Source organism: Choristoneura fumiferana, chromosome Z (assembly GCF_025370935.1).
Source record: "Choristoneura fumiferana chromosome Z, NRCan_CFum_1, whole genome shotgun sequence".
NCBI lineage: Eukaryota > Metazoa > Arthropoda > Insecta > Lepidoptera > Tortricidae > Choristoneura > Choristoneura fumiferana.
This window is the reverse complement of record NC_133472.1, coordinates 33,185,946-33,201,885: the sequence shown is the minus strand read 5'-3', so window position 1 is coordinate 33,201,885 and position 15,940 is coordinate 33,185,946. Positions and strand designations below refer to the sequence as shown.

Sequence of the window (15,940 nt, the reverse complement as noted above, 5' to 3'; positions counted from 1 at the left end):
CTAGGTTAATTGGTGTTAATTGTCCCGTTATATTTATTTATTATTATTTATTTATTTAAGTTTAATTTACAATTTTATAATGTTGACGTTTAGGTTTACCTAGTCAGCAAAAACGGGACCCTTACCTATAGTATCACTTTGTTGTTCGGACATCTGTCAAGACACTTTTTCTCAGGAACGCGTTGAGTTATCATGCTGGAATTAATATCAAATAATTATGTCTGCTACCCCACGGAACAGAGCAAATTAATATCAAATACTCATGTCTGCTATCCCATGAAGCAGTACAAATTTATATCAAATACTTATGTCTGCTACACCACGGAGCAATGCAAATTAATATCAAATACTCATGTCTGCTACCCCATGAAACAGTGCAAATTAATATCAAATGCTCAATGTTCATGTCTGCTACCCCATGATGCAGTAAAAATTAATATCAAATACTCATGTCTGCTACCCCATGGAGCAGTCCAAATTAATATCAAATACTCATGTCTGCTACCCCATGGAGCAGTAAAATTAATATCAGATACTCATGTCTGCTGCCCCATGGAGCAGTGAAAATTAATATCAAATAGTCATGTCTGCTACCCCATGGAGCAGTGTAAATTAATATCAAATACTCATGTCTGCTACCCCATGGAGCAGTGCAAATTAATATCAAATAGCCATGCCTGCTACCCCATGAAGCAGTGAAAATTAATATAATATACTCATGTCTGCTACCCCGTGGAGCAGTGCAAATTCGAATATTTAAGTCAAAGCAATCAAAAGATAAAGTCATAGAAGAGTGTTGTCATACAAATTACCGATTAATCATTTCCAGATGTCCTAGAATTTTGATAGTATGAAGGTAAGTATCTCTTATAGCACAACTAATAAGAAAAGTATCCAAATCTTAATGTTTATGTCTATACCTATACATTTTACTAAGGTGCAGGGCTTGTTAACTCTGGTTATTCATATCATAGATACCTGCAAATTTGTACGCAACCCTGGATGCGCGAGTCCGTCTCGCACTTGGCCAGTTTTTTCATTAATTGATTTGTATAACTATATTTAACATTCTTCTTCACGAAGTGTAAATTAAATGCCATTTTCTTCACCTCTAGGTATATCTTTGACAAGTTTTATGAGCGTGAGACGATCAAAATGGTTCGCTGACCCGTAGGAGACGTTGAACCTGGTGTCAAACCGGTCGGATGACATTACAGCATTAGTCGACAATATCCGAAGCGGAGGATTCTCGTTGCACAACGCCATGTGAGCTGCGTAACGGGTTGCAGCTTGCAGCCCCAACGCACGCGCGGACGCGAGGTTGACACTCACTTGCTTCTAGGGCTCCGTACCTCAAAAGGAAGAAACGCAATTCTTATCATGATTATTCATGTTTCTAAAGATAGACTACATATCTGCCCGGGTAGGTCATGTATCTGTCCATTATCACAGTTAATTTGTTTCGAAACTGCTGAATTATTGAGTACCTACAAATTTTTGAAGCGTTGGATAAGTTCTTATTTTCAGATTCGTCTGTACAAAATAAAAACAAATTAATTTTAAATAAATTAATGTAAATAAATTAATTTTAAGCGGAGGGGAGGGGGGCGCTTTTTTTGGGCAAGCTGTCATATTCAATGAAAGGCGAATCAATTTTATTTCATAATTTTAAGGTAATAGTTTTGAAGTTAGGTACCTACCCGAGTTTGGAAAATTCTCGGTTGTTACACAAATATGATAAAAAATCGGTCAAGTGCGAGTGCGAGCGACTCGCGCATGAAGGGTTCCGCACCTCCGTACAATGTTTTAAAAACAAATAGTTCACTAATAATTTTCTGTAAAAAAATCTAATACATGCTTTTTTGTAGGCGGTACTTTTTGCCCCTGGTTACCACGGTCGTTTCGTTTTATTACAGAGTTCCTATGGCCAACATCTAACTTCATCATCAGATCAGCTCTACGTCATAAATAATATTGCATTGTCATCGGATTTATACATGCATGCAAAATTTCAGCTCAATCGGTTGAAGATATCTACTTCAAAGTTAACTTGTGCCTTTTTACGCTTAACTGACAGAAATGACGATACAGTGTGATAGCTATTATTTTACAAATCTTTCTTGTATTATAAATAATATTTTATGCAGTACTCGTATGGCTATGCTTTTTCAGAGAAAGAGCGAAGTACACATTACCGAAAGCAATATCGTTAGCACTTGGCATATTATAATAGAAAATAATATAAATGGTCGTGAATAGAGAATCTAATTAGCAGCCATTTAACAGATAACCTGAGATAATATGAATTACGTCATTTTGCCACTTTAATGCCGATCACACACAATACAGCCTGCAAAATACGTCACTTAAGACTGACTAGTTGGCTTGTCAATGTCTAAAATGCAATTCTAATGAAAACCTTTGCCGGTGACTTTGCTTTAACAAAAGCGTTATCAACGAAAATAATCAAATAATATGATTTCATCATTACATGTTGTTGCACGTGGAGTGCATGTTGCCCTAATGAGTATAAATAGGTAGGTACATAGGTAGGTACGTATATTTAAAGGCAGAAAGTTTCACCCTTACCACCCGTTAGAGACAACAGACGGACTAGAAAACTTAATTAAATACGAAGGCGTAATCCCTAAACTTTAGGTCTTTTCTTTACAGAAGTCTCACTAGTTTTTTCACTAATTCATCATTGGTCTTACTAATTTGTCATTATTGTCAAGCTATGTGCTGATTAAAGCTTATATTTCTCAAATTACACTTTTTTTATTTTATCCACGATGACAATAAATATACCCACTGAATGTGGCCCGCAGGCCGACTTGGCTTCAAAATTTGTGCCTACTTCCAATTTTGGTTGGACAGCCTTGCCCTAAAGCGATTCTTTACTCAAATATTATTTTTTAATTAACACTAAAATTAAACACCGTAATTCTAGAAAAACACCCGAAATGTCTCGAGCCCATAGCTACACAGTACTTACAAAAACCAGCCAAGTGCGAGTCGGACTCGCGCATGAAGGGTTCCGTACCATTATCTAATTGGTACAACATTAGACATTAGCAAAAAAAGGTAAATTGCGGTTTACGATTTATGACGTATTAACAAAAAAAACTACTTACTAGATCTCGTTCAAACCAATTTTCGGTGGAAGTTTGCATGGTAATATACATCATATATTTTTTTTAGTTTTATTTTAATTTTTTTATTCAACTGGATGGCAAACGAGCAAGTGGTTCTCCTGATGGTAAGAGATCACCACCGCCCATAAACATCTGCAACACCAGGGGTATTGCAGACGCGTTGCCAACCTAGAGGCCTACGATGGGATAAGTACCTCACGTGTCAGTAATTTAACCGGCTGTCTTACTCTCCACGCCGAAACCCAACAGTGCAAGCACTGCTGCTTCACGGCAGGATTAGCGAGCAAGATGGTGTCCTACCACTTGCAAAAATACATTAGTATTTTTTTTTTAGTTTTATCATTCTCGTATTTTAGAAGTTACAGGGGGGGACACACATTTTACCACTTAGGAAGTGTCTTTCGCGCAAAGTATTCAGTTTAGAAAAAAAAACAATATCATTTTTAAAGACCTATCCACAGATACCCCACACGTATGGGTTTAATGAAAAAAAAAATTGAATTTTAGTTCTAAGTATGGGGTTTTTTCTATTTTTGTGTGAAAATCTTAATGCGGTTCACAGAATACATCTACTTACCAAGTTTCAACAAGTTTCAGAAAAAAGTGACTGTGACATACGGACGGTCAGACAGACAGACAGACAGACAGACATGACGAATCCTTATGGTTCCGTTTTTTGACATTTGGCTACGGAACCCTAAAAAGAAAATTACCATTCTATTCAATGTCTCCAAAGATATTATTATTAAAAAATAAAAAACAAATAATTGTCTATGTAAATAAAGTGGGTGTTTACGTAAACAGAGAAGGAGCGCGTTGCGGACTGAAGCTAATAACGGGCGTCGCGCGCCCTTCGCGTTTCCCTTCACAAATAACAAAAGATTTTCTAAAATTGCTCAATACCTCCTTGTTTTGTATCGGCCGCAGGAATTCAATCATATTGAATCTACAAGCATAAATAAATTGCGCATTCCTAGTCAGTCGCAGAAGCGAATTGTGAAAAAGTGTTCGATTAGAGTAGACATTCCAGTCGGGAGGCACTGTGTGCTGCCTTATGTTTTGCGAAGTCGCCGTGTCAATGTTTTATTGTTCAAACATTGACACCAACACCAATAAATTCTACCGCCGAGTGGTATGAGTAATTTATTTGTTATTTTAACTGTTGTTCGAACCCATTATATTTGAGTTTGTGTTCTTACAAAACTTTGCTAAAAAGCTAATTTCTTGAAAACTCCGGTCTCGACTATGTCTACCCTTTAAACAAATTCTAAAAATAGTTCTGCAAGTTATTCGAGATTAATTTAATTATTCTTTTTCATTTTAATTTTCAAGGTTATTTGGCTTCTAACATAGATTTAGTCGTTAAACCTGTATTGTATTTTGGCACTTTAAAACTGAGCTTAACGCTAAATAAACTCAGATTTATTATTTTCAGTTAGTGGACATTATAGTACCTATACTTGCAAGTCTCCAGTAATAGAGCTGTCAATCTGATAATAGTATTTCTGAAGCTCTGTTGGATTCTACATATAAAAGCAAAATCAACCTACAAATAAACACCGCCGCCCCGTCGTTCCATTCTTTATCTTTCAAACTAAAAAAACCGGCCAACAGCATGTTGGACACGCCCAAAATAGGGTTCCGTAGCCATTACGAAATAAATTAGTAATAGTTTTCTAAGGATTTCGCATTTTATACAGAATCTTCCAAGTTTAGGTATATTTTAAACCTTAGGCTGCTATTTACTCTTAAAGTACTAATAACTCTCAAGCAAACTTAGCCGCTATAGTTTTCCTTCAAAGTTTGATATATTTACTACCATTCTGAATTTTTTCAAAATTTTCCAGCTACCGGTTTACATTTTAGAAGGAGGGGGCGCTCGATATTTATGAAAATTTGCACTTTAAAGTTGAATATTTTGCAAACAAATCACTGAATCGAAAAATCGTTTTAGCAACTCCATAACTAATGATTTTAAAAGACCTATCTAACGATACCTCACACTACAAGGCTAGACGAGAAAAAAAATCACCCCCTACGTCTATGGGAGGTACACTAAAAAAAATGTTTTTTGAATTTATTAATTGTACCATTCTGTCGGCATATATAGTTTACATATATATATTCGTGCAAAATTACAGCTTTCTAGCATTGATAATCCCTGAGCAAAGCCGCGAACGGACGGACAAACAGACAGACAGACACACATGGCAAAACTATAAGGGTTCCGTTTTTGCCATTTTGGCTCCGGAACCCTAAAAAGCAACAGGTTGAAACAGTCAAGAAAATTGAATACTTAGCGGATTCTTCTCGCATTCGATTTTATAATAAGTATCTTCGTTTTCTACTATTTTTGTATGATTTGCGGAGTTCTTCGGCTGTATATTATAGTACAACGTAATTAACATATATACATAGCTGTAATTACCTAAACTTAGGGAACGCCGTCATAATTGCTTCAATATCCATGCAAAATTACAGCATTGTTTGTAGCACTAATAGCAAAGTTTAAGAACTTAAAGTCACAAAACTCGGCCGTCTAGACAGAACAACGATGAGGTGCGGTGCGGGGGAGAGCGGCGTGGCCCCGCGGGCGACCCGTCCATTCCGACATTCAGTTCGCGATGGTACAGTACCTGCGAAGGGTGTCGTAATTTGTCGTGAATAAAATTTAATAATTGTTCCGACACAAGAGTGGCCAGTTAATTAGAAATGCGTGGTACATGTGAAGTATACGGCTGTATGTCAGAATGTATGTTCGTTTGTATGTTAGCATGAGAATCAGCTATATTATTAAATTCAATAACAGAATATTAAAATCATCAAACAATGAACGCCGCAAATATTTTTCGGTTCAGCATCTTTAACACGAGTAACCCTCCTTCTTCGCAGTCGGGTAAAAAATAAATAAACTGGAGATTTAACTTGCGTTTGAACCCCCGACGCAAAATGAGGGGTGTTATGAGTTTGACCGCTGTGCGCTGTGTGCTGTGTGTCTGTCTATCTGTGGCACCTTAGCTCTTAAACGGGTGGACCGATTTGAATGCGGTTTTTTTTTAATTGAAAGCAGGTTTTTCTAGCAATGGTTCTTAGACATGTTTTATGATGTATACACTGTGTTATTGTTAAAATTAAATAAGTAAATAAAACATCGGTTCAGCCGTTTTTGAGATATTGAACTTTTTGCTGGTTAGGTTAGGTTAGGTTAGGTTATATTCACTCACTTCAACTCGTCGCGAAGAGGTTAAGTATATTAAATCCCAAAGGTATAATATTTTATAATAACTATCTAGATTTGAATGCAGGTACATAATATACCCACATTAATTTATATATAAATTATTAGTCTGAGGAACGTACATACTTGCATATTACTTTTTTGTGACAACCCTGATACATTTCCAGTGTCTAGCCGATTGTAGGCTTTTCGCGCTCATTTTCTTACGTACTGTGCTAATAGTCTCTAAGCTAAGGACAGATAGACAGACTGATGGACAGACATGGCAAAACTACAAGGGTTCCGTTTTGGTATTTTGGCTACGAAACCCTAAAAGCGTGAAATGAACATAAGTTTAACTCTACGTCGAATTGTTGTGGCTAGTTTTACACTGCAATCGAGGCTTTGCGGATGTATTTAACTTAAAGGAAAAAGTTGCTGTCTCTTACTTTATCTAAATATGCACACCGGTGCGATGCGGCGTCAACGGCTTGGCTTCTATCCAATATCCACACCGGTGCGATGCGGCGTCAACGGCTTGGCTTCTATCCACATATCGGCAACACCGGTGCGATGCGGCGTCAACGGCTTGGCTTCTATCCAATATGCACACCGGTGCGATGCGGCGTCAACGGCTTGGCTTCTATCCAATATGCACACCGGTGCGATGCGGCGTCAACGGCTTGGCTTCTATCCAATATCCACACCGGTGCGATGCGGCGTCAACGGCTTGGCTTCTATCCAATATGCACACCGGTGCGATGCGGCGTCAACGGCTTGGCTTCTATCCAATATGCACACCGGTGCGATGCGGCGTCAACGGCTTGGCTTCTATCCAATTAAATTTCACTGTTAAATTTTCAAGAATAAGAATGTTAAAAACGCGTCTGGACACGCACATTTCTCTGTCAACTCGATTGAATACCAAATAGTGTTAATTATAAAACTACATTATTAAACGGTTCAACTCACAATTACGAGTATGTCAGGAACGATTCAACAGTTTCGATCTTTTCACAGAAGGTCTTCAACGATGAGTGTTTTCAAGACACTGGCGCCCCCGCATCAAATAATAATTAAAATTAATTAATTGTTTGATTATGTAGTTTTATAAATCATGTCTCACGATAGCTTAAGGTAATATATAGTATAAATTATTATATGTAATTATTTCTATAGCAATTAAATAGACCAGACGGTAATTTTCCTGCAGTCATAATCTTTACGGGGATGTTAAGAGTATTAAAAAGGTACCTACTTAAGCTTGCTAATTAATACCTGATGTTTCTTGCCGACTGCAAATTGCTTCAAATGTAGTAATTTTTGAGATTCACTCGTGTGTCTGTCTGTCACAGCCTATTTTCTCTGAAACTACTGGACCGATTAATTTAAAATTTAGTACAATAAAACTAAGTCGGTGACCCAAAGAAGAACGTGCAACGTAAATAAATAAATTTTCAAACATTGCAGCTACTTTTGAAGGGTAAACTAGAAAAAAAAAAGATTTGCAAACCGAATCATGGGACAAATCTATAGAAAGGGCTCATTGTAAGAATCTCAAAAAAATATGTTATTTTAAAATAAATAGTTTTGAAGTTATCTAAAAAAATTGTCGAAAATTGACCTCGGACAGACGTAAAATTTTGTACAAAAAATACTGATATTCTGACGAACTCTTTTTTTTCTTTCTTTTAAAGTTATTTATTTAGGTTCTTTGGGTCAACGACTTAGTTTCAGGCTCACTCGATCCTCATCTATGGGACCTACCTACAAATGTACCTATAGGTACAGAACCCTCGATGCACGACGCCGACTCACACTTGGCCGGTTTTTTTTTTAAGATCTTGTCTTGGCGCGCCACTTCACCGCGGTCCACTTTCGTTACTTACCAAATTTATTATCATTACTTAATTAGAACCACTTCTCTTACGTTTTGAAAGTAACAAGTGCGGCTAAACTGATGAATACAAACAAGTCTGTTGTTACTGAATATTATATTATTTACTAAATTTAGCTTACTTATTATTGTCAGCAAAAAGCATTTCTGAAATATGCAGCTTATTCTTCTTTGTCAAAAGATAAAATGACAGCTAAGTAGAATGAAATGTGATAATTTTATTAAGATCAAAGCGTACCTATGTAAACAACAGTTATCGCATTCACTGCCACCGAAGCACATGCGTTTTTGCCGCTGTCATAATTATTCATTTTGAACGCACATATGCGTCGGTGGCACCTGTGGAAGTCAGGTGGCAGTGAATGCGTTGAGCAGTATTACAATAATAAAAACATACGTAGAAAATTACCGCCGTCAAAAAATATTTTGTACTCTTTGATGGTTGATATATGGCTAGCTACGCCTATTTGTAATAAAAAGGTTCTTTTAAGCTCACGTAAGAAAGAATGGATGAAGCCTCCCTAGCGACTATTTTCGTTTAACACTAAGGAAAATTGCAGGTGTACGAAAATCAGGTTACCAAAGCGAATTTGGAAGCAATTTTCTCCTCCAAAGAATAACGTACATTCATAACATACCTACATAGAATTCTCACGCTCATTTTACAGGTTTTTAGCTTCATTGCCTCGCTATTCCCGTTTTTCGTGTTTATAACTTGAAGTTTAGGATGAAAGTATTGCCATTTAGTGTTTTCGATTTTATTAATGGTTTACGTAATTGCATATTTTTTTTATTCTACTGAATGACAAACGAGTAAGTGGGTCTCCTGATGGTAAGAGACCACCACCGCCCATAAACATCTGCAACACCAGGGGTATTGCAGACGCGTTACCAACCTAGAGGCCTAAGATGGGATACCTCACGTGCCAGGAATTTCACCGGCTGTCTTTCTCTCCACGCCGAAACACAACAGTGCAAGCACTGCTGCTTCACGGCAGGATTAGCGAGCAAGATGGTTGATACTGTGAATAATCAGTAGGTACTACAGGCCTGCCCTAAATTACGATCAACCTTCAACTCAATATTATTATAGTAAGGAACGACTCATTCCTTTTTAACCTATTTTTGAGGACAATCATATTATTGCGCATAATTTTTTAAATGGCAGTTTAAAGTAATTTTATTAAAGCGATAAAACTGGTGATCCAATATTAATCGGTATAAATAACTTTATTGTGTATTCGACGATAAAAAAGTTCTGGGAGAAGGATCGGGTCGCGACTTCACGACGATACGAGTGTAAGGTCGATTCGCTTAAGTAGCTACCCGAATAAGGTCCTGCCTGTTCTCTTGATTGATAGTGAGAAGTGTTGGAACTCTTTTATGAGATAAATGTTGTCTTTACTTTTCCTCTTCCTATTTCTGCGGTAGACGGCTTCGCTAAGAAAAGACGAAGGTGGCCTCATTTTAACGATAGTATGATTTTCATTACAGCGTTGTTCTTATAGTACTATTAGTTATGTGCCGTTATCTTACCAATTTTCCAATAAATCTATATTTATTGGACTATTGATAAGTAAGTCGAATGATGTCTCACTACACTATACTATGGATGGCCAAGATGACAGAAGTAACACGCTCAGGGACAAGCACTGCTTGGGTGACTGGTTAAGATTAAAAATATCCCAATATAAAAATGTTTTACACAGAGCAGAGCTGAGGGGGGTTGCTTTGCTACGTTGCTAAACGTAAAGCGTCAGTGTGCCATACGCGTAATAAAAAAAACAGCATTACCTTTCATTTTCCAAAAATTTGAAAGATAAAATAAACTCAAAAAGAAAATGAATCCTGGGTTGGGATATTTTCGCAATTACGCTCGAAAAGGTTCGCGTATATTAAATTAAATACCCACTGCAGTGATGCTCCGATTTTGCTTTGAACTTGGATAAACTATAACAGTGTGTTTTAATATTTTACTACCTATATTTGAATAATAATATTTCCTGTTCAATGTTTAAATGAATTTATTGTATGAAATGACAGTCTAAGTGATATAATTACTATATTTAACGTTACGCATTTGTAGAGTAGCAAGGTTGCCTTTCTGCGTACGCTGTAAACCACCTGTAAACTAACTACCTACACTACACCACGAAGATGTAGAAAAAGTTTGGTTCTCCAGTTATACAATACAAATTACCTTCATGTAAACATAATTATATCAAATATTAAAGTTATGTAATATAAAAGTGCTAATTTTGTTACTCCAAGTATAAAAATGATTGATTGTGGGTATGTGTAAACATTCATGCCTATAATACCTACTACATATATAAAGCAATGAAAAGACAAACCAGTTGATTAATCCTGCGTTACTTTGCGGTGGTTCCTATACCAACGAAATTATGCTAACTAATTTAATTCTACTTCTCCGCTAAAACCATGCGTCCACAGATACGTCTATGCGACACAAAATAAAAGCTCTGTAGTCCTTGCAAGTAGAGTAACAGTCGATTAAAACTTAATAAATATTGAATTTCTGCCGCATTATGAAACCGTACCTATACTGCACGTGACGCAGTTGTCTTCTTAATTTTACTTTATTGTGTACTGTATTTAAATTGCTAAGATACTAATAACCGATTATTTTAAATGTTTTTTTTGTATGGACAGGCCATCGTTTTGGGGTCAAAGGAGCAGGATGGAGAAGCGTCTACTGCTGGTAGCCGGCGTGACCAGCGTGCTGGCCGTGGCGTTCCTGGTCGCTTTCGTGGTGACGCTGCTGGCGCGCCCCACCGCCCACACCGATGGTGAGCCAACACACATCACCTCATCCCGGATTTACCATTTAACTACACTTTCTGCTATTAATCGACTGTTGTAATGCGCCTGCATAATAGATAAAGCATGCAGTTTCACTTTTAACAGGTAGGGCAAATTAAATATTTCAATCAAAAGCAAAGCATGAGGCACCAGCGCTGTTTTCCAAGTTTTTAGTGTCGCTGTAACTGATGAATTAGATGATTTAGGTAGAACCACGTAGAACTATAGAATATAGAACCTTTAATAGATGAACAGTCGCTTCCAATGACGGCCCCGAGTGACCCGGAAACACTTTCATAGTAAATAATTCAATTAACATCTCACCTTAAAAGGCTTTTAGTTAATCGCATCGTATTCTGCCTAAGGGGCCTTCGACATTTTTCTTTCTTTCTTATTTTAACTTAAGTAATCTACCTGAAAAATATTAGTAGGATACAATAATATAAGTAATAAATAAAAAGTTAATGTCAGCCTATGGTAAAGTATCAATAAAGAATATAAAATTATTGTGAAAATGTACTTATACACTATCCACATACCCACAATATTGCAGTAGGTGTTTCGTATAAAAGACCTGAATATTGCGTAGATACCAATATTATCTACTCAACTCACAAATTTCTTTGGGATAGTAGGTACCTACCTAACATGTAATTAAAAAACATATTTTGATAGATTTTATTCTGTATTCTGAAATGAACTGAATCTGAATTTATTCAACTGAATGGTGCGAGTATTTGTGTTGAAATGCGACCAATCATCCACAAATCTAAAATCAGACTGGGAATCTCTATAACAAACTATAATCAAAGATTTTAGAAACTAACAAACTCGAGTGCGTAGGCACATACGATCAATATATTTAGACATTTTTTAACATTTCAAAAATAAATTATCTTCTACTTTATCGAAGAAGCCATAAACTCTGTATTTTCATATAGCTGCGTAGTTGGCTTAGATATTGGCGCGGCACTGTACGGCGTCTTAGTTCATCCGCTATGGTTTATTGCGGAAACTTCCTCATATCCGGCTACATCGGGCGGAGCAGGAGCTTTTCTTGGCGACTATGTCCAATAAAGTACCCGTAAACACCACATTATACTGGCATGCGGGGGTTAACGTGTCAACCGCTCGGCATCTTGAGCAGGGTTAATATAAAATGGTCCCTGCCCCAGCTTAACAATCCATAGCATATGATGTGCCCAAAAAGACTAAATTTTGTTTGAGTTATAGAATAACATAACTATTATTATTATTATAATTATCCACATAATTCATGTATTATTAATAGTATGTGAATAAATAACTTCCTTCTATTAGTAACTATTTACAATATAAGGCAAATTTGGTTTTTAATTTTATATTGGTGCTAAACCAACTTCGAAGCGACAAAGAATGATGTACAGGTAATTTTCAAGTTATCAGTTTAAGTCATAATCTATTAAGAGAGATAAATATATGTTTTGTAAATATATCTGTGACTAAATGTATCTTAATATTTTAGTTTATATTTGAAAACTTTCAATAATCATATTTTTGCCGTAAAAAAACCATAAAAATGAGTTTCAGTATTATTAAAAAAGAACCGTGAAAATTTCTTTATCTGGTAGGCTGCCCATATAAGCCCTCGCTGTTTGAAGTTTGGTTTTAAAGGCATTTTAAAAACAACGACAATTAGAGAGGAGCTGTGGGTACCTATACACAGAACTCAGTGTGGTTAAGGTACATTCGAACCAATTTGTTTTTAAATTAACGCACATATTCTGATTTCTTAGTATTCTCGAGAACGTGCGTAATGCGCGGGAATGAAGTAACTTAGATGTAAACAAACGCAGATTATTTGAACCTATGTTTTTACATATCGACATTCTTTAATTATCACATATAACAAAACGAACTCGTTGAGCAGCATACTCGCGAATTTTTGTTTAGTTTCCATATTAGCACACATTAACTGACCTTTATGTTTGACTAAATTAGGCTGTTAGTTTAGTTGGGTGTGAGTGCCTTGCCTAGCCGGAACGAAGGGTCACGAATACATTTAAAGTTTAGTAACATTTTCCGCACAATTATCCTAGTCAGCTTATTAAGAGAAGTCTCTTCGTTCCATTCTCCATACAAACGTAGTCCCGGTCTCATTTGAAAACTAGGCAACAGAAATAGATGTCATTTTGTAAGTATGGACTAGACGTAATTATCTATGCCTGTGGTTTTTCAAATTTTCATATAAATGTGTAATATCAGAATTACTGGAGCACAAAAATCGACAAAAAAAGATGTCAACTTTGCACGAGTATTACAGACTAATAAAGCATCTTTACAAAAATCGAAAAATACCACAGGCATAGAAAATATAATGAATATCTTGATTGTGAAATATCATTGCTTTCTGTGATATACTTTTCGTATAATATGAGGACAACGAAACCCAAAATTCAACCGCCCAAATCTTGAAATGCCTACAGCTATCTCGATATAAATTACGGACGTCGTTGTGGAAGGCATGGGGGGGACGGCTGCGAGCGCTTATGTCACGAGCGATAAAGACAGCATAATATCCCAACCCAAACGAATACCTAACGCGGCTGCGCAGCCGCCAGGGAAACTTCTCTTAAATGATCTGTGATCACGTTATAATCACGGCGTCTAATTAGGGTATGGTACAATGTCGTCTCCTGGCCGCGCCTTTTATATATGGAAAATAATGAGTCGCGTTTCTAAGCGCATAAATCTTCGCTTAACTTTGCGTGTTTTTGTGCTACCTAGGTTATTTATATTACTTATTAGGTATACCTAGGGTATTCACTTTCATTCCTTTCTGTCACGGAATAAAATTCTCATAATACTGCGTACCTACGTATAAATGATGAGGGTTTAAATGATATTGCTCGTCTTCGGGCTGAAGCGGAAACTGTGCGGAAACGCGCAAGGCGACAACGTGATTGAAATTTGCACTTCGATGCGCGGCGCGATGGTTAGGTACCTACGTACGATCACGATGCCGCGCGAATGCACTTCGTGCATCAATACTTTATGCCATAGGCACGTGCTAATTAACATTAACAGCACTGATACAGGTACCTAAACGAAATCTTTCAAAACTTAATGTTAACTACCAGTTTAATATTAGTTCAACAATTCAACGAGCCGACTGTAATAGCCAATTTTTTAAACAACAATTATGCAAGTCTGTTTAGGGAAGGTCCATATAATTTATTTTACGGCCGAACCGGTATCAAAACACGTAGCCAGATCACGGAATATGGCGAAATGACACGAGTGGCGCGCACGTTCGACGCTGTTCCGTGCCAAAATGCTATTTCACTGCCATAGAAACTAAGTACCTCACAATAGCGATCCAGTCTCACTCAATTTGGAAACTGTTAAGAAACACCGACAATGCGACAACAATAGACTAATGAAATTGTATCTAAGTGAGTACATGACAGTTTAAAATGTAACCATTGACCACTAGAGCGCATAATTTAGTTGTGGCGCACGCTAGTGTTCCCGCGCCGTCTGGCGAGTAATTGCCGGCTATTCTAACGCACCGGACCAGGCTGTTGAGACACGCAAAATGCAATGCAACCACGTAGTCTTCTAGGTAATTTTGTACTTATTAATAGTTATTTGTGCAACAAGAGAGCAAAGTTGTTTTTTGTTGCGAGTGTTGAATTTGAATCCCGAGTAAGCGAAGGATTCTATAATTGAATCACGAGCGTCAGCGAGTGATTCTAGGTTAGAATCCTGAGAGCAGCAAGGGATTCAAACACACGAGATGCAAAAAAACTTTGGTCTCGTGTGACACATAAATTTTTTCACCTCAAGTACGAGTTGTCAATTTTAAGTCCATTTTATATACGTTTTGCCTACATTTGCAATACAATACAATGTAATCAATAGGTATAGAAAACAAACAAAGAGAAACATTCATAAGGTACCTACGCGATAAGCGGCCTCTAGGGCATTCTCTAAGGATAAACCTAAGGATTAAGCTCTAATACCTACCCACGTTTATAAACGCGTCATAAAAACGTCCGTAGGTCAGTCTTATTTAATATCTTGTATCTTCTCAATGAGGTTAACTCCTAAGCAAAATGCGGGCAATAGTAACAACATCCTCAAGGCAAACACATAAAATTCACATCACAAAGACGCGCATCGCATTACAAGGAAATGCGTAAAGCGGTCAAGAAAGAAACCACATGCTCGGCATCGAATAGTTATTATCGTTACGTAATAAAACAGACTGAACGAAATCGACCGAGCATTGTCCACTTCACTCTCTCCTTTAACGTTACCATATACAATGTACAGTCGCCTGTTTTGTTTATATATATATATATATGTATATATGTGTATATGTGTGTATAACTTTAAAATAATATTAGATAGGTAGGTACTATGGTAGGCATTTTCATGAAAATTATTGTAGTCTCCTAAAAATGTTCGTCTTGTAGGTACCTACCTAAATTCGAACTTCTAAAAATCTAGCATACTTACTCAAGATACATGACGTGCTAAAGACGAAAAAACTTTCCCTGTCGTCTTTTCAAGTGACTGGTGCCAGTGCTGCTTGATACAATAACAAACACATGTAGGGTTTTCATAATAATGGAGGGTTTAAATAAAGTGCAGGCATGTAGAGCGACAATTCTTAGTAGGTACGGTATTTGCGATACAGGAATATATAGAATCTGATCATTGCAACTTCGTTCCATAAATTTGGCAAATAATATATTTTATTTTTATTCGACTGGATGGAAAATGAGCAAGTGGGTCTCCTGATGGTAAGAGATTACCACCGCCCATAGACACCTGCAACACCAGGGGGATTGCAGATGCGTT

At 36.9% G+C, this 15,940-nt stretch overlaps 1 protein-coding gene across 4 annotated transcripts in view; it reads left to right on the top strand.

The window, feature by feature from the left end:
* The window catches only part of Nep2 (M13 family metallopeptidase neprilysin 2), a 58,705-nt gene that overhangs the window by 24,419 nt on the left and 18,346 nt on the right, over positions 1-15,940 (top strand). For all 4 annotated transcript variants that reach the window (XM_074097566.1, XM_074097573.1, XM_074097579.1 and 1 more), the window contains exon 3: positions 10,943-11,079. In XM_074097566.1, the coding sequence (XP_073953667.1) occupies positions 10,943-11,079 (137 nt within the window). The remainder of the gene's footprint in view (positions 1-10,942; positions 11,080-15,940) is intronic.